General features: G+C 40.3%; 1 protein-coding gene across 2 annotated transcripts in view; it reads right to left on the reverse strand.

The window, feature by feature from the left end:
• Positions 1–207: 207 nt before the first annotated feature.
• The window catches only part of ZNF423 (zinc finger protein 423), a 236775-nt gene continuing 211852 nt past the window's right edge, over positions 208–25130 (reverse strand). For both annotated transcript variants that reach the window (XM_088136113.1, XM_088136114.1), the window contains one exon: positions 208–934. In XM_088136113.1, coding sequence (XP_087992239.1) covers positions 905–934 — 30 coding nt within the window. In that variant the 3' untranslated portion in view covers positions 208–904. The remainder of the gene's footprint in view (positions 935–25130) is intronic.

A 25130-nucleotide genomic window follows, 5' to 3' on the forward strand; every position in this document is an offset into this window, starting at 1 on the left:
TTCACAAATAGTGCCGTCGTAGGGAGATGTAACAACCTGGTTGAAGACCATTTCAGATAACCCAACTTACCTCTTGATGAATTCTTGTGTTCCCAAATTTAATGGCAAGTTCTAGAATTTATAAACTTGTCCCATCTGATGTTTTTGCTCTTAAACATCACCCATAGCACACATTAAGGGTAAAAAAAAAAAAAGGATTGACATTCATCCAATGTATTCCCTTTATTGAACGGTATTAGTTAATGCAATCAGATTCAGTCACATTTATAAAGCAGATCATCCAGTTGCACTGAAACTGATGATATTCATTATTACATTTTTTTTTTATTAATCACTGTCCGGTGAACTGGCAAATCCAATCAAAGCATTTAGTCTTTAATTGTTAAAAAAAACAACAAAAAACAAAATAAAATAGTGTAAAAAATAATATATTCAGACAATAGCCAAGCCGTCACATCACAATGCACAATTACCTAAAATTGCAATTAAAAAGCAGTTAAACAGGGAAGGAAAATAAAGTCAAAACTGAAAAAGAACAAAAGGGGGGGAGGGAAGGGGAATCACTCCTAAATCTAGAACTATCAGTATAATACAAGAAGTAACAAAGGAATAAGCGCATCAAAGCAGATTCCTATCTAGCAACTATAAATTCAGTCAGAAGCAGAAGGTTTAAAGTTCACTTAGCTCAAGCAGGACAATAAAAAATACTGCGCATGGAATACTTTTAATCTCTTCCATTAATATTCATTTCCAGCTGCTTATAATAGCAGCGCCTCATGGCCAAATCATTAGAGTTTTACATCTGGGTTGCAAATGACACTTTGATTGGATGTAATGTTCAAATGGTCCTCCCCACTGAGTTTCCGTCAAGTCCTCTGCTGAGAGGTCTCCTGTCGTGCTACGCTCACTGAGCATGCTGGCTCAACGTGTGGTTCTGGAAAAAGATGGGGGAAAAGGAGACGTGCGTGAGGGGCAGAATAATAGAAACCGAGCCCATGCCCTCCTACTCAGTCGCATTTATGCAGAACTCGACATAAAAGCTTTGCAATTATTACCAAACAAAATGCAGTAAAGAGGAGCTTGGGGGGGGGGGGAGGAAGGCAAGTGAAGGAAGGAGAAATGCTTCTAAGTAACAGCTGCCAGTGTGACATGTTTGCTTTGTACCAGCAGATCTGTTAATGCTGGCATGAACTTAGGGAAGGGGGAAAAGCAAGGCGGAAAAGGGAGAAAGAGAAACACCCTGTAACCGAATTCCCCTCGCCAAGTACCATCTTGAGGATTTCATGACATCAAGGCCCAGGGCTAACCCTTTGCAAGGGAAGTTGGCTCCAGAGACATCTTTAACTGCAACAATTAAACAATGTTTTCTCAACTGCTTAGGGACGCCCATTTTCTCCTTGCCATCGTCTTCATTCTCACTTGGCATGAATAAGAAGATCTCGAAGGAAAACCAAGCCAGAAAAAATCCTTGAGAAGCAAGCTCGGGCTACAGAATCCATTTGTCCAGGTCAAGCTCATTGTTGCAAAAGGATACAGATGAATGCAATGCCACCAATGGGAGGCGTGTTCCCACTGCCAATGGAGAGTCCGCAAATTCACAAGAAAAAGGGGTGAAAAAATGTAAGAGAGCAGTGTTCTGGGCACTATGGCTTTCACAACCCAAAGGGGTTAACTGGCCACTTGGAAAAATGGCAGCTGCATTACCTAGGCTTGGTCAAAGGATGACATTTATTGCACACTTCTGCAATTAGCGTCCATTCTTTTATAAAGGGAGCTGCAATTGACTCCCTTAAGGGAAATATTACAGATCAGACATCCTGTCTTGTCATTTGCCAAGATGCTAAATAAAACCTAATGTTATGCAGAAGTAGCATTTCCAGTCTAATGCAAACGGAAGTCATGTCTCAGAATTACAAGCACCTTAGGGATGTTGTGTTGAATACCCATCTCTTCAAAGTGCAGGAGATCTCATTACTCATATAGTCCTTGTGCCAATGTCTACAACACCACCACCACTTCATTGCTTTTAGACCTGAAACTTTTCTCAGAGAACTGGGCATGACTTTTTGAAAAAATTCATCTTGTGTTGAACAGATGGCAACAGAGTTCCCCTTTGGTTCCCCATCACTTTGGTTTTTCACTGTAGAGATTCTTCTTTAGCATTCCCCAAGTTGGTACTTTCTAGATGTATTGGCCTACGATTCCCATAACTGAGCGTTGAATTCCCACATATCTGGACATCAACAGGTTGAGGAAGTTTGCTATTTCTCTACCATGATTTATAAGCAGTGGGAGAGATGTTGCTTCTGTGAACTGAAGACTGTAGTGTGGGGTTCATGGTCCTCTCTGAGGTTGGTTGTTTGCTTGCAGACATTTCACTCCCCAGCTAGGTAACGTCATCAGTGCAAGTGAGTGTGAAGTTAGCATTGAGGATGTTACCAAGCTCAGGAGAGCACCAAGAACTCCACAGTTCAACCCTGAGCTATACATATTCCCTTCTATTGAAGACTGTAGTCCTGATTCAAAGAAACAAGTTCACGGAACTCAAACTATCAGATTCCCTACCACTACTAAATCCAGTACATTCTTGGGGGATTTTTGTAGGAACCCCTTTGCCATAGAAACTGAAAACACACAGCTTTGAAATCACTTCACTATCACTTTTTTGCCTGTTGCGTCTGAGATTTTATAATAGGTTGTGAGATTTTCTTTTATAATTATCTCAGTAGGAAAAATGAGTGAGAGCTGAGTCTAAACAAACTGTAATTCTGGCCCTATTGATTTGCCCTGGAAAGCCATCCACCAGCTATCTTCAACTTTTCCCAAATCTTTTATTTCCTCCCACAGCTTAGGAAAACCTAAGCGATGCAAAGTTGCTTTTTGTACCAGCAAAGGTGTTGGCAGTGACATTTAACTAAGGGAAATCAATGTTTACCAGCTTTGCCTCCATTTAAATACTTGGCTACAATATGCGCTAAATTCTGTGCACTTCCAAGGAGTGACCACAAGGTGACAATAGTGCTGTGGAATTTGGAAATATGACAAAGTTATGAGCTCTGAGCTTCAGACGAAAGCCTACACAAAGATGCTCATTTGTTTTTGCTCACTTTGGGACAGGAAGGGAGGGGAATTGGCAAGAAGGGCCACTGTTTGGGGAAGAGAGAGGGGATCCATACAGCGAGATGTTTTGTAATTAAGAATACAAAAACCTAACCAGAGTTTCTAAGTAAAGTTAACCGCTCTTCCATTAACAACAGTGTGGGAGAATCAAGATCGCTCAACTGGATCTTTACTGCAATTATGCATAATCATGGATTTCTAATCCAGCCTCTCCCAACCTGGTGATCTCTACATGTTTGGAAATGCAGATTGCAAAATTCTCATCTAGTATCCCAGCAGATCTGGGGTATCAGCTTGTAGAAAGCTAGTCTGTACATATATGTATGTATGTATGTATAAATTTATAAAACTATTGCTTATCAACAAAACAGTATTTAAAAAAAAGAGAGATCAGGCTTATTCATGACTATCATCATTCATTTAATATGTACCCTATTGTTTTTGTCTTAGACACCCAATAAATAAATTTTTGGGAGGTGCGAGGAGAATCCATAAGGTCAGGATTCCACAGCATCAGCCAGCTGTCTTGCCACCACAACTGCAAAAGATGGGATCATTTTCTTTTTCATTTTGCTTATTTTTCTTCCTTAAAACAATTCAAAATCATGGCTCACTAAAATAATTCTTTAGTAGTAAGCAAGATTGAGCTACGGAATGAGAGCCAGTTTGGTGTCATGGTGGAAGGCACTGGACTAGAAACCAGCAGACCATGAGTTCCAGTCCTGCCTTGGGCACAACGCCTAAGGTTGACTTTGGGCCAATCGCTCTCCCTCAACCCTAGGAAGGAGGAGCAAGGGCAAACCACTTCCGAAAAATGTTGCCAAGAAAACAGCACAGACTTGTCCACTTAGTTGCTAGGAGTCACAATTGAGTCAAAGGCGTGCACACATATGCATACACATGCAATAACCTCCTTTGGAGATACAGATGGCCCCAATTCTGCTGGGATATTGTAAACATGTTGACACAGTTTTGTTCCAGGAAGCTTTCACTCTTGGATTAGATAGCTGAGTTTAGTTTTAAGGGTGCCCCTGATGTCAACTGTTGTCTTTTAAATAGTTTAACTGTTTACATCAAGCTTTTACTTTGTCTTTTGCATTTGACTTCATTGTACCCCATCCAGATTCTGGAAAGAGTTTAAAAATACTTTAAAATAAACCAATGTATTAATTTATTTTTATATAAATAATATTACTATAAACACTGCAGCACCCAAAATCAGAGGAAGGCCTGAGTGGAGAAGTATGCTATTCATTTAATGCTCTCCCTCAAAAAATTATTTCCAAAACCTGAAAAGTTTTTGGAGAACTCACAAGAGAACACCCACATCTCACATAAAATGCTTGAATAAATAATCTCATATCAAATTGCAGAAGATTTTGGGATTTCACAAGACAGCAGCAACTTTCCATGGAAGAACAAAACTCCTTTTGTTTGTTCTTGCTAAAATTTTGATCATGCTGACATCTTCCCAAATTCTCCTGAGCAATTATTCAAGGGAGGTGGGGAAGAGCTGTATGCAATATTTTACACTTGGACTGACAAAAATAAGTCTGTCTGAAGGAGAATAACTGGTTGGGTAGGGCAGAACAACTTCAATAATTTGACCAACACAAGGAAAGAGGAAGTACAGGTGGATGGGTGGGCAAAAAACAGTTTCCTATCTTACTATCCATGGATGGTCCATGCCATCTTTACCTTAACATACATTTCCAACGTCTCCTGGAAGCTGTGAATATTGATACCCAGTTTAGAAGTTTAGAAGGTCTGGTTGCAGACATGCTCTGGGCCTCCCACACATATGTGCAACTACTACTTTTTCTCTTCCCTTTCCTTCTCCATTCAGAACCTGCTATGACAACCACAACATTTCCACTAGCAACTTAACCTCCAGCCTGGACCTGGGAAGCACCATGACATTCTCTTATGTATACACAAATCTTCCCATGCTCCAAGGTGCTCCTGGCTGGACTGAGGCAGCCACTAAACTCACTGGCCTTTAATAACAGTTTCTTTGGTCAACTTGAACAGTAGCCTTTAAAAAGAAGAAATCTGAACAAACTGAGCATTCACCAATTGAAGCAAGCAAGGGGTGCTAGTGTTGAGATTCGTTCTTATTTAGGCAAAGTCATTGGAGAGATACAGCACCATCAGTGCTCCTGGTAAGGCATTTGGCCGATAGGCCAAGAACATTATTTTCACTGTATGTGTCTGCTGTATTGATTAAACCAGGGCAAGTCAATAACAGAATGGCATGTGCCTCGACATCTGATAATGAAGCCCTTCTTGTGAACCTTCTCCTCCACAGACATGGGTTAATCATACCTTCTACACCCATCTAATATAAAGATCATGCTGTCTTTATAAACAAGAGGCCAGACAGAGATTCAGAGCAATTACACTCGAATTCAACAGTGATTCAGATGAGATACCTACTCTTTTCCTCTCTCAAGGCCCTCAGCCTTGATAGACTGTCAAGCCATGCATTGATCCCAGGGGCTGGGAAGGGCTACTCCCCATAAATAAAATCAAAGATGCTGGGGTTCTTTTTTTGGGGGGGGGCAGTCCATATAATCCTACTGAGCAAAACTGCAAAACAGACCCACATCTGCATTAAGGAGACGCTGACTGGCTCAAAAAGCTTAGGGGCTTCTCCCTCAGTGAACTGAAGATAGTACGCAAGGTGAAATGGACTGTGTCTAATTATCGCTGGGTTCCAGAACAAAAGAAGAAATTGTGTAAAATGTCTTTTCTTGGATCAGGAATCTGGGTTTTAAAATAAACAGACCTATTGCCCCATTTACTGACTAGAGAGACATAGATCAGGGAATGGAAGCCAACCAAATGCTTCGTCATTCCATCTCTTAAGTCTTATTCTCACTGGTGTCCCATCTGTGGATCTTTCTAGGGCAAACTTGAGAATGAGTCCAAAGAGGGAGACTTTGACTTCAGCTGTAGAACTTCCTTGCAACATTGTTGGTAGGCATGCAGATGACACATGTTGGAGAACATGTGAGTACGTATCCTATCAAGAAAAGTATGGAATACTGTATACTCAACTATGGGGTTGTGTGTCAGTGATAGTTCCTTGAGAATAATATTACACAGGAAACATATTCACTATATTTCTGATTGCATTGCAGCAAAGTATATCTTTGTTAGGAAGTATCATGATGGATCCTGTGGCTTATGCTTTGAAAAAAAATAAAACAATTCTGGGTCATAAAAGCACAGTGACCCTGTAATGCTACTTCAAAGCCACCTGCAGACTTCTACAAATGCATGGAAAGCTGAGAGTTTGGCCATTCAATTGCAGATATGCCCAGCATTAACACTTTGAAAATGTAAAGAAGCAGAGAGCTGGGGAAACAGTCTGTGTTAGTTCCTGAGGAGCAAACGCTCTGATCGGTTCCATACTGGGCTTGGAAAACTCAGCAACAGCTTTGTCATCATCCATAATTGGAAAATCATTCACTTTCTTGTCCCCACCCAAATCCAGCTATGAAGTTTGGAATCAATCACACTCCAAATGATATAAAGTTCAGGACTATCCTAGGCACAAAAATTTAGATATTTTTGGATGCCTCATGGCCACACTAAGAGGCCAGGTGCCCTGGCAAAGTTCCCTAGTAGCATTCAAGTGGCTAGGCAAGAGATGTGCTAATTTGGCCACAACTTGAACCAAAGATATTCAATATGACGTGACTGTTGAATATGATATTCAGTATGGATATCATTACGAATTATGGATCTAAACATAATTAAATTCCTGTTTCAAGATACTGAATATGGATCTTTGATTACACTGCCTTCCCCTGCATGATCATCTTTTGAGACACAATGTCTTGGCAGATCCACCTCTATTTTTCAGCTGTGGTTGAGAACCAAAGAGGCAAACCACGTAAGCTATGGTTCTTTTTCAGTTAGCGGTTCCCCTTAACTGGAGGTTAGAGGAGTTTATTGTTAAATCCCTGCTAAAACAGCACAGTGGTTATATGCTTTTCCTCGTATGTAAGAAGCTGCTGGTCTGTTTCCTTAATGGCCGATGTTACTCTAGTACAACATGGGACAACCTGTCAATAATTTGGGATGTTTTGTGCCCTGACACCCTAAAAAGAGATTATCAGTTCAAGGAATGGCTTTGTGACTTCACTTGGTAGAACTTAAAATGATGGATTTAAGGGAATGAGGTTATAGAAGACCTGTGAGTCGTAGAGGGGGTTTGTACAAACTCAACGCTTAAAATGTTATGGCCAACAACTGGTCCTGGAATGCACAGATGTGTGCTGCATTTGCCCATCATTCTGAGTGGCAGGCAGAAACGGATGGACAAAATGATCTCTGTTTGCCTTATGCTATTTTTCTCTTTTCTAAACCAGATGAAAGAAAGCTTTGGGGCAGGGGAGAAGAGAGATGAGTCACCTTTGTACTCTTGGGCAGTTTGTGTGTCTATACACTTATTTTTAGAATGGTTTGACAGTTATCCAAAGGTCTGATGTTAACAGATGGCCTGTCTTAAAGACTCATATGCTCACTAGCATGCAATTCCGAAAAACGGTAAATGTACTCGAGAGCGTGCCATAAACAGCTTTCAATGAGTACTCCAAATCCAATTTCGTTACCACAGTTCATTAAAACTGATAGCAGGTAACCCAAGCTGCACTTAATTCCCAATCCAGTTATTCCAGGTAACAGGCAAGTACGGTTAGTTATCTGCCTCTTTTCGTTTCCCAAGATACATGCCATTTTGCCCTATTTCTTTTTCCATCCATTATGTTATAGAGTTAAAAAACCTGAACTTGAAGAAAAAGGAGCTGATCGTCCAAAAATGGATTCTCTCTCAAAGGTGAGAAGATGAGCCAGAAGCCATCCATGATTCCCCTCACTGGTGCCAACTGTAATAGTAGTCCCAGTCCCAGTAATAATAATGTTGCTGAGAGCAAAGGGTCTACAAAGTCAGCTAAACAAACATATCAAATACACAAAGAACCTTAATCAACATATTAACATATAATGGTTAACCTGTTGATTAAGGTTCTTTAGGTATTTGATATGTTTATTTAGTTGACTTTGTAGACCCTTCACTCTCAGCAGATCACGGTAGGAAATGGGACAACTGGCCTCTGATATTTGTGTACTAAGCTGAAGAGAATGAGAATCTCTTTCTAAGAGTAACTTCTAAGTGATCTCATCTTTCCTTCAGATCGGTTCTCTACATCCATATTTCTTTTCACTAATTCTCATACTTGGCTGCAACTGTGCAATTATCATGGTGCATTTCTTTCTTTCTTTTTCTTCCTCAATTAACCTCTATGTCAATGTCTTCCTGCTTTATTGCCATACATGGCTGGCACCCTCCTTGAGTCAGCAAACTGATTTTCCATGCTACTCACTTCACTGTGCTATTGCAGAACTGTAAATACGGCTATGAGGACGTTTTTCCAAGGTAAAACCTGGAAGGGAAAATCATCAAGAATGGCAGACAGAATTTCAAATCCCTCCCTCTATTGCCAAGCTCAGGTGGTGTGACTGGAATGAGGCCAAAATAGTGTCACCGAGGCCCAAACAATGTTATGTTTTAGGCTAAAATATTGTTCTTTTCCTAAAAAGGATGTTCACTTGAACACTGCTGTAGGTCAGAGATCCAAGTTTGTCCTTCCTAATACAGCTTTCCATAATCTAATACCTTTCACCACACCACAACTCCCCAAATTTTCATTCAACTTTAAGAGGGCATGAAGTTGGGGCATGCTACCCCAGTATTAACTAAATACTGGGACCTGTGAGCAAATGGGATACATTAATTCTGTTTCTGCAAAGAGTAGATGTGTATATGGCTCTAGACATTTGCTAATGATCAAAAAAACATCCTAGTCACTGAGATGAAATAAAGTTCCTGCACTTCCATGGGCAGGATAAAGATCAGCATCCCAACGGACTGTCCTTCTTCACATGTTACATGCATGTCTGCAATCATTAAGTGACATACACTGAGAAACAAGCACAGGATGTGGTTCTTTATCGAGTATTAATTCAATAACCATCCTGGGCTTGCCCACCTTCCTTCCAGGAACTCAAGAAGGTGTACATTGTCCTCCCTCCCATGTATATCATCCAAAACACCTTGTGTGACAAGTCTGACCCAGAGAGATGTAGGAGTTATCCAGTGAGCTTCATCAGTGATTAGAACCTGTGCCTCCTCATTCCTAGTCTAACCACAGTACTACGTCCTAGGTATCAAAATATGAAATTTCATACCTATTTGCTATGACTTACATGGTTTTACAAGACAACAGCAGCAGTTCATGAGCAACAGGGCTATCAGTGGCTTCTAGGTTTGAGGAGATTCTGCTACTACAGAATCAAAGGCAGCATATGAAGCTCGTACATTAGATATTAGTTGCTAGGGAGCAACAGTGCAAGAAAGGGATTTCCCTGCTGCCATGTTTGCGCCACACTAGACGAGATGGGTCATTGGCCTAATCCAGCAGAGTTCTTATGTTCATTTTATGAACTGTAGGGAAGAACAGCTCAATCTGTGCACCTGACCACCCATATCTTGAATATGTTACCTTACGGGTGTGACAAGTTTTAAATCCCAGGATGACTGCCCACTTTTCTTTCCTGTCTGTGAATCTCAGGATGAACTAGCAGGAAATCATCTGAGATCATAGCTGGAACTGACATTATCTCAGAGACATCATTAAGAGTCATACTGTAAGGGCTACATACTCCCTTTAAAAAAACCTAATGCTTTTGTGAAGAAAAGTAAAGGAAAACCCTTGGGATGTTTTCCTTAGCACAGCACTTTGGAAATTAAAAAAGAAGAAACAGAAACAGCAGCACTAGAGAATATACTATTAAGAGATAAGCAAAAATCCTCTGTAAAAGAGACAATATATGTAGACAGATTATGATTCTTTCAGGTACCCACTGAAACAAGGCAACAAATAATACCCTATCTCAAAGGAGAACATGCTCCTGAGAATTTTATTTCCAAAAGCTCACTTCATCAACCTTTGATTTGCATTCTTCGGTACCCCATGCTGAAGGTCAAAAATAGATTTGAGGATGAACCTGGCATTTCCTAGCTCTCTACCAAAATGCAAAATGAGAAAATGAACCCACATTTAATTATCATTGTCAGGAACATATGACGGGAGATGTTTAAGCGTCTTTGACATATGGTGGCCTCCAGACATAATTTCCATCTGACTGTGTAAACAAGATTTTGTTTTGTTGTGTTCAAAGAATAGGAGAGGGAGAGAGAGAAATGGAAAATCCCAGCACACTCTTGACAACAGTTGGCCTTTTGACCTCTGTTTGGACAATCCACAGTCTTGTTGTTGATGTGTCTCCTTCCATGAACATGGGCTAAAGTTAGGAAGGGCTTCAAGCCCAGAAGAACTGGCTGGCTTCTGATCTCTGGTACACTGGCATGCTCTGCTGAACACACTGGAATAACATGCAGCTATCTCGACATAAAGTAATGTTCTACTGCTAACAATGTGCTTGGAAGTGGAAGGCCTCCTGTCAAGTTTGAAAATCAGATTTCTAAACTAGAGTCCATGTTCAGGGCAAGGCCAGAGAAGACGACTGGAATGAGTTCATTGAATATTTATGATTTATAACAGACAAGACAGCAAATCCAATGGTGTTTCAGGCTCAACAGCCCTTCCCCTCCTTTAAGATACTTATTAATGGCAACAGTGGTAACTTAGGAGGCTGGCAGCCTTAAAATTTAGAAGATTCACAGAAGGCTGATTGCATGCGCTATTTGCTTTTCTTCAGGAAAGCATTTCCCTGAGATCAGCTGTCACGTAAGTGAAGCCAGAATTGCCGCTTGGAATGTGGACTCATTACATTTTCTCCTGTCCCCCTCCTAGGACCTGGTTTAGAAATTACACCTCTTTTCTCCTCCCCTTTTTTATTGCAGCCCTGACCATCTTTCTAGCACTGATCCCCTTTCCACTGCATGTATTATTTATCAGGTATGCTGGACTATGAGAGCCAGTTTAGTGTAGTGGTGAAGGCATGGGGTAGAGACCAGGAGGCTATGAGTTCCAGTCCCACCTGAGGTACGAAGCCAGCTGGGTGACCTTAGGCCAGTCACTCTCTCCCAGCCCTAGGAAGCAGGCAATGGCAAACCACTTCTGAAATCTTGCCAAGAAATCTGCAGGGACTTGTCCAGGCAGTCGCCAGGAGTCAGCACTGACTTGAAGGTGTGTGTGCGTGCACACACGCACACTGGACTATAGTTCTGGCAGTTTGTTTAAATCTTAACAGCTTAACTTGGGTGCTCAATCTGTGCCCCAGACCCATTTTTGCAGAGTCTCATTACCATAATTCAAAAACCACCATTTCCTACAGTTTTGAGGCATGAAACAGAAGGAAACTGGAGTATACATCCTAAATCAGTTCCATGCCTAAATTAGGTTTAATCACCATCATGCTAAGCTGTTAAGATTCTGGCCTTAGCGAGAAGAAAGATATATTAGTTCTTACTTCCAACAGTAAACAGTGATAATGCAAAAATTCCATCAGGTTTAAGCAAATGTGCTCCGTGACTGAGTGTATTTCTTGTCCTGATCTGTGTGCACATACTGTGGGTACATTATAAAGAAAAGGAATTTCCATCTGTATGGGGTTCCCCATAAGAGAAAGCAAGCAAAAGAAGCAAATATGTGTAGCTCAGGGTTGAACTGTGGAGTCCTTGGGGTTCTCTGAGCTTGGCTGTTTTCTTGCGAACATTTCGTTACCTGGCTAGGTAACATCTTCAGTGCTAGAAGATGTTACCTAGGACAGACAGGCAGAAGGCTTGCAGAGCGCATCCACGAACACCAACTAGCAGTCAGAAGACATGATGAAAACTCCTTAATCTCACAACACATGGACAGACTTAACCATAGTTTCAACTGGGAAACTGTCAGCATCTTAGACCAAGCTAAATCCAAAAATGCAAGGGAATTCTTGGAAGCTTGGTATTCAGACAAGGCACCCATCAACAGGCACATAGAGATAAACAACATCTACACACTATTCAAAAGAGACAATAAAAAGAAAACAAAAGACCAGAACGTCTCCTCACCAGCAGTCATCACCCAGATAAGCAGAGATTAACACCAAGATTATCACCAGACATACTGTACAATCAGCAGTAAACAATACTCTAATCAAGGAACTACCAGAGGGAAAAAATAAAACCCCCACCCCCACCAACATTGGCAGGGCATGCCACTGTATATAAACAGAGAGCAAACCCCATTCCATTCTAGCACTGAAGATGTTACCTAGCTGGGTAATGAAACGTTTGCAAGAAAATAACCAAGCTCAGAGAACCCCAAGGACTCCAAAGCAAACGAATGAATGAAAAAGGCATCAGATATGGTATGTTCTCTTATACAATGCAGTTAGATGTGCATCTAACTGAGGCATGTTCTGGGAGTTGTACTAAAGACCTGGAAAAGGTAGATTTATCCTTAAGATTTTTCCAGGGCGAAATCAAAAGGTCACTTGGCATTGTAAACGCCTAAGTACCTAGCTACTTTTCGTAAGATTGATATTTTAGATAATGCCAAAAGTGGATTTATGGGGATCCTCAATATAGCAATATCTGCAGTGAGACACACTGAAAAAGAAACGATGTGAACCGGTATAGGAGGGCAAATAAGCTGAAATAGTAATAATTCCTACAAAAACATCATATCGATACAATCTGCATTTTCTGGCGCAGCACAGGAAGAATACTAAACAACTCCTCTAGCACCAAATGCAGGAAATGACTTTTTGCATCAAAGCACCCCTAATCCTTATTTAAGCCACGAGATACGGTGTCACATTGGTTAATTAATTTGAATTCTGCAGCTTCTCATTCCATCTGTCCCTTGAATTTGGGCCAGCAGTTTTGGCTTGCAAGGCTACCGTGACTTCATTACGATGGCAGCTGAGCATCGTATCTTTGATGCACTGCACTGGTGCAGGTGTGACTACTTCTCAGTGGATGCAAAAATCTTAAAGGGGATTCATAAGCATTTTCTGCTATTTTACGCTTTATAGGTGATTTATTGTTGGTGGGATATGGCTGATCCAGATAAGCCATCCCGGCATGCCCAACAGGCCATGATAAAATGTCCATGTCCCACCAAGGTTGATCCAAGGTAATGGTGGTTCATTCAGATCCACAGGTATATCAAGGAAGTTACATTCCTAACTATGATGATTCTATGCAACTTCCCATTTTAAAGAGAACCAGCAGAGAACCAAGATGGGCCACTCATCATCCCCAGAGAAGCTCCAGATAGCCAACTGTAACAATTTGGTGGTAAAGGAGACTTTTGGCTGGAAAAAAATACACAGAAAAATAAATTCAACTCCCTCGTGCATAGATTGCAGTCTCAGATTTGGAGCAAGTCCCCCTGGGACTGCTTCAGCTTTTTTTTTTTTTTTTATGGGATAACTATTATTACAAAGTGATCAAACCTGACCTTTAAATCAAATGAGGATAAATAATCTTCTCTGTGAATCCTTTTGACTGATTCATGAGACACAAAAGTCAGTGTGGTTTGTAAGGAGAAGTCTATAGCATCTTTCCCTCGCTAATACATATATTTTTCAACAAGCCTCTGGATTCTCCTTTTATTTTTAAATGATGCCGTTTACTTTTGTTCTGCTTGACCCTCTCTGAGTTCTACTTTTTGCACTCCAGAGATTTTGGTTGCTGCCACATTCATCGGAACAAGGAAAGAGAAGGTTGTTCTCAAAGGCCAGCATGGGTTTCCTTTAATCACATCTGCTGTAGAGCTAACCAATGCCAATACACCACGGCTTCAGTCTTGCTTTGAGAACTGAACCTTGTGGAAATCAGAGGTTGATTTCTGGGCCTTGACAGCCTTGCAAAGAGGAACCTGGGAGGCAAACTCTGCCTGTCTCACATCTGAGTGACAAGAGATGAAACCGGTTCAGATTTGGGCCAATCCAACTGAAAATCCAACTCCACCTTTCCCTCTCCCTTCTTGAAGGAGGCTCTTTAATGACAAATCTTCTCTGTAAAACACAGCATTAAGCAATGCAAAATGTTAAAAGGAGGAGGAAGATGTGGAACTCTTTATGCAGCAGGAAAGATTCAAACCACCATGGACTGGTACAAGCACATAGCCAAGTATTTCCAAAATGTTACATTTATGCAAAAAGGAGGATAGGAATAGGTGATTAAATGGAAGAGCAAGCTTCCCAAACAGACACTGAGGATTATCAATAATTACTGGTCTACATATTTTATTGTTGTGCTTTCTGGCCCAAAGGCCGTAATAAAGATTTGATTTGTTTGATACTGAGCATGGAATTTTACTTTTCCATGAAAGCTAATCAGACAAAAGAGACACAGCATTTTCTTTCTAAAAATAGGTCTGCTCTCTTTCTCTCTGTTGTTTTGACATCCAGAAATAAGACACTGGAAACACAGTGTTCATTTAAAGGTCCAACTGCTTCTGATACCCAGGAACAGCCCTTTTCAGGATCAGAAAGGGACTTTTTTGACAATAGAACAGGACAATAGTATAAGACATTCCAGGACATATTTCAACCTTGAAAACATTGAGCACACTTCCTAAAATGGACACACCCATCCCAGATACCTGACATGAGAACCAGAAATTATTCATTTCTGAATTAATCAAAAGGAATAAAGAAATTTAAATCACTGATCGTCCCATACCTCTTTCCTGACAATAGCCTAATTATTCATTTCTGCCCAGTACAAATTTCAGTCAAGACACTCACTGCCAGTAGTAAACACACATTGGATGTATGTGGCTTTCTGTCTTTCTAACCATCTATCTGTCTATCAATCATCTATGCATTAAAAAAAAATGTTCCTATCAGTCCCATAGGATTCAAGTATAACAGAGGTCAAGGGTGCAATCTTCTTTCAGGAATATCACAGGGGACGGACTCTGGTCTACTCCCTCCCTAAGACAGCCACGTCTCATCTGTTTTCTCCAGAGTCCATGCTCCCCTCTTTAACCTGGAAAATCTCTTCAGTGAGGAGCAATGGCTCTGATCAATTCATCATGCCCAAATTAAAGAGTCACGTTCACAGTCCACGTCGATCTGATAGGAAGACCCTGGTATTAGGACCAAGCCTTCCAGGTTGATGAGCATACTTGGAATTTGGGGAATTCTTATAAAACATCTGTGGGGAAACTAAACCACTCAATGGCTGCAGTGGGAGACAAAGCTCCAGTTCCTTACTATGGTAACTGCCATCCTCTCTGCTTTCCTCCCTCCAGACCTTCCTTCTACTTCTGCTACCTTTTATACCTTTTCTGGGCAGATAGGCACAGTTCCAAATAAAGTATCTAGGCTACAGCCAATCTTTTTTTTGTTTTCCAAGCAGCCTTCTAGGTCCTATTTAGGGCAAGAAGACATTCTTGGACATAAAGATGCTGGAAGCTGGCATTTTGATTGTAACATGCCTGCTTTCCATTATTATTTTTAATGGATGAATCTTGTAGGGCACTTAGCTTGGGGGGCACCAAGGGAAATGGTCCCAGGCATGCTGCACTCCACAGGTATCATTATTATATTATTATTATATTTCACATTTATATAGCCGCCCATCTCGCACAGGCGACTCTGGGCGGCGTACAACATATACAGCTTAGCAATTACAATTACAAACCTATTCTAATTACAATTACAGTGCAGCCCTACTCTACTGCAGCCAGCAGCGGTTGCAAGGGAGTCAGCTTATCCGGGCTTTCTTCCACCGATGATCTTTTTCCACCCATCGCGTTAGTCACATTCAGCGTCTGGCGTTTTTTCTGCCAATCGGGTCCATCACCGGTTCCAGCTTCCCTGCGCAAAGCACCGCCAGTTCCTCCCACTGAAATGGGAGTACCTATTTATCTACTTGGAGATGGTCTGCTTTCGAACTGCTAGGTGGGCAGGAGCTAGGGACAAATGATGGGCGCTCACCCCGTCATGTGGAGCTGGGCTTGAACCGCTGGAGTGCCGACCATTTCTGGCCGGCAAGCTCCAGTGTCATTAAGCCTCTACACCACTGTGCCCCTACTGGTACCTACTGTTGACAAGTCGGGGACTCTACTGTAAAGGTTACAGACTAACCACTGAAGACACCAAAGGATTCCAACGGAACAGAATTGTCATGCTACTTGTGACTTGAAATACATCAGAAGCCCACTTCTATTTTTATTCTCCCAGGAACCAATTTGGAGTAAAAACCATGTTCTAAGCTGAGGAAGGGCAATAACCAACAAAGGAGGAGCTACTGTGACAAATATCAAACTCTCGAACTGCCCACCTTCGGTCATGTGGTGACAGAAAGCATTCTTCATATAGCATTCATTTTAGGCTAGCTTAAGTTCTTCTGCCACTTTTTAAAGAACTATGTATTTTGGGAACATCAATTCCCCTTTAAATTAGCCAAAGGTAAGATTGCTATTCCCTCCAAACCACCCCCTAAAAAACAGAATGAACCTGTCCCTTCCCCGTAAAGTCAGTTTTAATTCTATGAAAGAACAAATATATTTTGGTAAGTTGAATGGGGCCAATGCTTCAATCAGAAAAGTGCTATTTGGAATTGCTCCCCCCCCCAAAAGTGGTTATGGGTTTTCCTTAAAAATAAAATGTGCTTAACTTCTTTCAGAGCTGCTGGCACAAACAGAGATGTTGAAGTGTACATCTTCGTCTTTTACCGCAGACAAGAAACTCACTAAAATAGATAAATAATGAATGTGTCTTGGGATCTCCATAGCTAGTTTTGCGAGACGCCAGGAAAGGGGAGTGTAGAATGCTCCATATTTTTGTTATTCATGAATCGTTGTTCTGCAAAACCAAAAGGTATATGTGTGTGTGTACACAGATCACCTCCCATACAATTTAAGTTTCTGTTCTCTGAGAGGGCCAGCCCAAAAGCAGAAAGATAAGTTATGAAGACATACGTAATTTGCTGTGATGAATTGTGTGCATGGTTCAGTGATCAAAACTGCAGCTGAGACCTATTATATTTAATGATGTAGACACAGTTCCTATGAAAACAGTCAAGCATAGATTGTTTGTCTGGATAAGCAACCTAGTTTTCTGCCTCTGGTAGCTAATAGCTGTTTTAGCCATCATGGTAGAATAAGGGGAAACTACATTACTTAGACTCTTTTATGGACATTAGAAGTGAATTGTTGATTCGTCTAGCTTGATATTTTCTATTCTGACCAGCAACAGTGGCTTTCCAAGGCCTTTCCAGATATCTTTTCAATCACCTCTCCATGAACCTTTTTTAAATGGAAACGTCAAGTCTCACTTAGGTTTTATCACTTGCGTACTTCGCGTATGACTCCATTTTTCTTAAAAACTGAAACATATTTTTTTGGAATCATCTAGAATTCCTAATATCAAGTTTTTTAAAAAAAAAATTAACTACCAGGCATTTCCTAGTTAGTTGAATGACCATTCATAAGCTTAAGCCACAATTAGAAGCAATATTTTGACATTTACAAATTGTGTAACAAGATCAACACTAAGCCATCTAAGGGAACAAACAACTTTTTGCAACAATTGTCAGGCAGTTGAGTATTGCTAGTCCTGTCATAATGTCAAGGAAGAACTGAAAACAGAATGAGATTTCCCAAGGCCTGGTGAAATTGTAGCTGAGATGAGATTTGAACTCAGGAGTTCTGAAGTCACAGACCAGAGTTTAGTTGCTGTCCTACACTGATTCTCCTTGCTTTGAAATTGGATATCCCATTCCTAAGTACATTTATGCTGATTTTCATGGCTATTTTCTAAATGATGTTGTTAATCAACAGAGAAGAACTGCACGTGGCTGTCAGCAAGATGGTTCAGCTATTCTGCAAACCAATTAAATGGCAGAGAAAGAGAAGTGTTATGGGATGTTAACCTTAACAGGACCTGAGGGGGTGGGCAATTTCATCCCCTCTGAAGGACATTTTAAGGTTCAGTTTGCAAAACCTGTGACAAAAGAGCTTAGAAATAAAACAATTATAAAGGCAGCCCTTTAAAGTTCACCATAGTCCTTGAATCATAAAGATAGGAAGGTCTGAAACGAAGATGTACTTTCATCACGGATAAAACAGTGGCTACTTCAAACACCGAACATTTTGATTTTCACAGATGAGCAAATATGGACATCTATGCACCTTCATATACAGCAGCTTCTGGAACGATTGTAATCAATCTATCAGATGAGACGGAAGAGATTTACAACTCTACCACATCAGCCTTTCTTTCCAAATTATATTTGTAGTATATGTAATATATTATATTTGTAGCTATGTTAGTAGGTTTGGGCCTTCCACATGACATGGATATAATTTGTTTAAGGCATATTTTCCTAATTAGGGTTTTATATGGACAGGATCCTCTACCATTTGTGTTATATAGGTCTCTCTTGTCATCTGCTAGACATAGCATGGCAACCAGTATTTCCTTTTTCAGTTACCCTTTCCAGTTTGGGTGACTAGGTAAATATTTTATTTTTAACACCCTGGGAACAGAGAAGTTACAAGGTTCAGACCTTGATTTCAGAAGAAAGACAGATCAAAGGAAGGACCTTCCCCTGAAGATCATGGTGAACTACTGCTATTCAGAGAGAAAATCAGAGAAAAGGAAAGGTTAGATCAATGCAAGATATGATTTGATATAAGATTGCTATTGATTAGGACGGTGTGAAGCTTTGATTTAGAGATTCAGTTGTACAGCACTGAATAAGCATCCAAACTGGAAAGTTGAACAGAACGGTGAATGGCAGTGAATCACTGTGAGTTCATCTGGATGCTTCTGTGCTGATGCTGAACAGCTTTTCTGACTCAAACTGGTTCAGATGGAAACAACTTTCCAAGTCAAGTCTGTGTGAAGCAGGTTGGCTACATTTGAGCCTTTGAAGGGTTACAGGAAAAAAATGGACATCTGGTCAAAAGTTAGATTTAAGTGTAAATTACATAAATTAATGGTCATAGTGATTATTCCCCATATCTTTAGTAAGTTCTTCTTTCTGCCACTTTAAAAGCAACAATTCTGGGACAACCTGTGATGGCCACATTCAAAACTTGGAGCATTTGTGGGCTACGCCTTATCACAACACTTGCCCTTATTTTGTGGCATGCAGGGGTATCCGTAAAATGATAGCAAGAGAGCCACAGCCTTTAGAACATATGTGTGATGTCACAATGCATGTCCAAAAGGGGTGAGTTGGCGTCAGAATGATGTAATGCTGCTTTTATCAGATTGACTGGTTCGGTCCTCCTGTGGACACTGCTGCTGTTGTGTATTATAAGACGTACTATTTCTATTTTTTAAAAAGAACCTTTCTATAAGCTATGTCACATGCTGTATTGCCAGCATCTTCCTTCAAAATACAGCTCTAAACCCCTGAAATTCACTTCTCTATCCTCAATTGTGATCTTCCCACTGTCTCCATTTTTCAGATATTGTGCTGGCTAATAGATCCATTCCACCACCTAAGGCATCCATCTTAGTTTTGATTGTCCAGAAAATATAAAATTCATTCACTTATTAAGACCAGGCTTCCCCCCATACTTGGCTAGACAGGTGAGGGGTGTCATCATTTATCTGGCTGTCGCTAGGAAAGCGGAAGCCAAGAGAAAGGACAATTGCCAAAACTGTATGTCCAAAGATGAGAGGGGCAAAGTCTAATAACTCACATTTCAAAGGACATAGCCACATTTTCATTCAGTTTCTACACTTTTGCATATACTAAAAAGTTAACTGGCTCTATCTCTACCTGGGTGGGGCCTCAGAATGTGTTACAGAAAGCCTTAATAGTCATGGGAATATCAAAGAAGCCCATTGCTAAATTGAGCCTGATCTGCAAAACCTGATTAAAAGCAGACTTTTGTCCAGCATGGAAGATGGAAGCCCTGGGCTTGGCCCCCCAGTGTCACATTTTATATGGACACTGTCTTCTCATTTATTATAGGACAGACTTGATACTATGTTGATAATATATTTGTATGGCTATTGTCAACATACTCTTACTGATCCCAAAGCCTCAGGGGTAAGTTAAAAGAAACCAATAAAAATAATTACTTAAAATATTTTCATGTGGTTGCAGTGAATGGAGGAAAAATCAACTCTGTTCAATCTTCTCTAGGTACAAGTGACAGGAAATCTTTTGGCAAAACCCTTTTGAATCACATACATGACATCCGAGCTGCTCTCTCTTTGCAAATGCTTGCCTCCCCCCCCCCCCACCGCTTTTCTTTTTAAGTACACCTATCATCAGAAAAAGGCTGAACTGGATTCTAATGAGAACATTTATCAGCGTGTATATTTTTATCGCATACCTCCGCTGTAGCGTCTGCAGAAAGAGTGAGCTATGCCTGTGCCGTTGCGTCTGGAGGCTCTGCAGCTCGGGCCAGACATTTGGACGTTTATGACAAGGAGCTGCACATTGTCTCTTGGCAGCGTACACTCCTGCCCATCTGCTGGAATGGCAAGGTGCCTGCATAAAAGTTGTTTGGACCTTTGCCCTGGAGGCATAAAATGCCAAGCAGCAATAGGTTTCAATGGGCAATCCTGCAAGTTGGCTCTACGTTCTTGTCCCTTTCCCATTTCTCTTTCTAGTTGCGAGTGCCTTCTTGGTGCCAGCTCTGCTGCGTTAGAAAATCTATGCGCTCCAGCACACATATTTGGGCACACTTACAGGCACCAACATTCAATCTATGGTTTCCACCTGGTTTCCTTCTGCCACACCCACCCTCTTTCTGCTAGGATCTGACACATGTTATAATGCCAAACTATGTAGGACTATGTATGTGTATATGTTTATTAATCAGAACAGCTCCATTAAGGGCATACCATATCAAGCAAATAGGTTCTATTGCAGAGGAAGCAACTTGCTGAAAAGTGGTTATTTCCCTGAAAATGGATACTTTTTTAGAACTACAATTTTTGGGTGGTCATGCAGATCACAAAAAAAGAGAATACAAGGTACTACTTTGCAGGCTAATTTTGGGGGTTTATTTACAAAGCTAGACATCTATTCAACTCTCAACTCTCAACTAAATTCAAAATCTGATACGTGCATATGTTTAAAAAATGAATTGAAGAATTAATCACAGAGATTGGGGGAAAAACACCTTGGGGAAAAACCCCTGCCCTTCCATTGTACCCGGGGGCCAAGGGGTACAATGGAAGGACAGGGTTTTAAAACCACTGAAATGTTCTTTAAAAGCTTTGAAAATTCTAGAGAAGCAGGATGCCTCCTAACATATGAAGAATTTGCAGCCAAAAACATACTAGAAGTGAAAGTTAAATGCCTAGAGCACTGTAAATTTTTAATTAATGTTAGTTATAATTATCTGATGGTGCCTGACTGAGACCCAGCAATAGGGTTGGAAGAGATTTTGTTTTCCTTGTAATTTATTAGCTTTATAACTAATAATAATTAAAAATTAAATAAAATGCTCCAAGCCCCTTTGTAATAATCCTCTAAAAAAAACCTGAATTGGTTACACCAACTTTTATCTCCTTCTAACAGCAAGATGACGTGTGTTTTTTCTTTTTTTAAGATCAATTAAATGTTAACGGATCTTAGGGAATCCTTTCTTTATGGAAAATTTGGAGATGGATTTAAGGGCAAGTGAAATAGAAGACAGGGATCCTGCTCGCTTATGGAGTCTTCCAGAAATTATGTATGGAATTAATGCCTTCCATCCAATTTAGGACAAGTTTGTGGTCTCTTTCCAAAAACAAACACAAGCCATCTCTTGAGGTGCCATTTCTAAGCCAAGCACAAATTGTAAACTACAACACAAATTATACTAATGAACAAGCTGCTACTTTGCACCATTTAGAATGAGGAGGAGTTTTTGCCTGCTTTTGTGCAAACAAACGGAGCCTCGGAACCAGGACACTAGCATTTGGGGCACCGTTTTCAATGACTCAGTTGGGTCCTACCAGAGCACTGAGTTCAGCATTTGGACATATGAAGCCTGGACATCCAGTGGGGCCCCTAGAAAAGTAATACTTCATAAAACTGATGCGGGACCCAGATACAAAATCTATGGTTTTCAGGAGTGACATCAAATCCTCTTTTGCTGGAAAAGACACATAGATTTTACTTTCAGAGGCAACATTCCCCATAATATGCTGCATTGGATGGTTCTAGGTTCCTCTAGAGAAGGCTCCAACAATCGGATGGTTTGATTTACCTCCAGCGCTGAAAAAGGACTGAATTCATTGCCTCCCACAAGCCATCAAACAAAATACCTGGGCTAGGGAAGAGATGGCAGGTAATTTCCTTCCTCCTTACCTGAGCCATCCTTTGGCTGTTCTATCCCTCGAGTTAACTTTCCTTGCTTGCAATCATTTCAAAGGAAATGGTATGATTAGCAGCATGCAAGCAAACAGTGGGAACTAATCTTTTAAACACAAATATTTCAGTGGTTAGGTGATGGCTCGTCACAAAACAGTGGGGGGAGGAAGCTCATAGATTGAAAGCTCTCCTAGAGCATCTATGCAAATTCCACTATACTCATTCACAATTTGCTTAATGCAGTTTTTCAGATAATTAAGAAAGTCTGGGTCCACCCTTCTGATTAAACGCCCTGAGTGCTGTCTGTGTGCATGCAACTATCTCAGAGTTTACTCTTCCCTTCAACTTAAATGTTCTCAAAGGCTGCAAATTGCTAGCATATGACAACAAATCCTAAAAACACTGGGATATGTAAAGAAAAAGGTGTTGGGTCTGCAACTGTCTAGCAGTTGCAGGCTCATTTGGAACTTCCCAGTTGTGGGGATGAGTTCTATACCAGGGATCTGATTAGAATCTATATTGATATGACAATCAAATGCAGCTTTAAAAGATATAAATCCCTTTTAAACCAGCAATGTTATTAAAAGGCATATGCTTTTGTGAGTTGCAGCTCACGAAAGCTTATAGCTTTTAATAAAATTTGTTAGTCGGAAAAGGTGCTACCGGATACCTGATTTTTAAACTAGCAGTAATCTTTAAAAAAATAAAATAAGGATTTCCTTTAAAAACAAACAAACTAGTTCCTGATTTCTTGTATCCCTCTCTGATGTGCCAAAAAATAAAACCACAGTAGATCTAGAGAGAGAGAGGCTGGTTCATTCTGCAAGGATTTATATCTGGGCAACAAAGCGAATGGATTAGGAACTCAGCAGAAAAAGGATGTAAGAAAAGGCTGCCCCCAACTCTCAACAAGAGAAATGACCAAGTGCAATTCTAGAATATAACATATAGCCTTCATAATCTATTTTAAAAATAATCATAGTCAACAGCAAACCTACAAAAATAACTAACATAAAAATAGCAATACTGTAAAAAGCAAAACCACATTACCCACTGAGTAGGAGATCTCATTCCATAGAGCGTGTATTGTCTGTAACTGTTGGATAAGCCAAAATGCCTTTAACAAGCTAAATCGAAAGACGCCAATGGAGCCAGGAGGATCTAATTTGGAAGGATGTTCTTACAGCCTGGATGCCGTGATAGAACAAGGGCCATCTCTGTACCATCCATCCATATAGAACATGAGATGTAGTAGGGAAACTCTGAGTCTACTTTTAATACATGCATAAGAAAGGAAACAGCTCTCCTGGCTGTCAAATTCTAAACGTAATAGTTGCAACGGATCTTGGGAACAGGCAAGTTGAAATAAAACTATTTCCTCTCTGCTCTCCATTAATCTCATCATTTTGTTTAGCTAGTTGGGGGACCAGCTTGATTACAGTTTCATTATGGATCCTAGTTAACTGACACTTTCCTAGCAGATAATGTTCACCTAACATAGAGGGGGACAACCTGAGATCCAAGGCATATGTGTGGTCCCCCAAAGTTTGGGGTATAACCCTAACAATCTCTAAAAGTTGTGACCAAATTGTAATTCTTAATTGAAGAGCAAGTGTATTAACCATGTTTAATGTCCATTACAGGAGAATGTAATGAAATTTCATGTTTGTCTTGGTCCTAATACTTATTTTTATATTAGAAGCAATACAATCATGGGAAACAATCCTCAGCTGGCGAATTGGCTTCCACGTTCAGTGAAGGCAGTCACAAGAGATGGCCAGATCCTCTATTGCAACTTTGGTCAACTGTGTACTTTCCAGGTGCGTTTAGGTCACAGTTCTCACCACCTCCAAGAATCATGATCAATAGCTTGCCAGGGACTCAACAATTGTTCTATGGTCCCAGCACCATGTGAGTATGGGATCTGTTGAGGCTCTTGGCCTCTGGTTAAAAACAAAAGTAATTCCTTTTCCAAGCATGATTCTCAGGGTTTCTTTAGCAAGATTTATTGAGAAGAAAGGGGTGGGGTTTCAAGGATTACAGAAACTGAACTATTTCCTATCTCCAATCAGTATATCCCCAACATATATTAGAACAGATTCTTCCTTATTTCCTTTCTCATTGCTTTTATCAGTCTGGAAATTGACCATGAAAAGATTGTTCTGAGCTTCCAATCGTAAGAGTAAATCCATTGATCAAAATGGGACTTATTTCTGAGATAACAGGTAGGAATCTTTTCCTTTTATTGAAGGAGTTTCAAATGAATTCTATCCAACCAGCAAATTAAGCAGCGGTAAGGAGATGTTTGAAAGAAATTACAGCTAATTTATGAGGGATTTATCCTTCCTTTATACAAAAGTATAGGACCTTCCTCCCTTCTTTTATATGACTAAGGAAACATTCCATTTAAAATTAACTCAAGAGCCAACATGTTCCCATGGTCAGTAAATATAATCTAGAATTAATGATAGTAAAGTCCTTTTACTTGTGGATAAACATTTATTTATTGTATTTATATAGCTGCCCATCTTACATAAAAGTGATTTTTCCCTGCTTCCATGAAGTATACCAAATTATTTGCTTAGCAGAAGCTGTTATCCTATTTCAGCTATCTTAAGTCCTCACCAGAACTTATCCTACAGCAGCAAGATATAACTGACATTCACCAGCTCTCTTCTAATACCTCTTCTTTTATTAA

This window comes from Python bivittatus, unplaced genomic scaffold (assembly GCF_059951505.1).
Source record: "Python bivittatus isolate LINGU-HERP-01145 unplaced genomic scaffold, Pbiv_v1 ctg000190_np1212, whole genome shotgun sequence".
NCBI lineage: Eukaryota > Metazoa > Chordata > Lepidosauria > Squamata > Pythonidae > Python > Python bivittatus.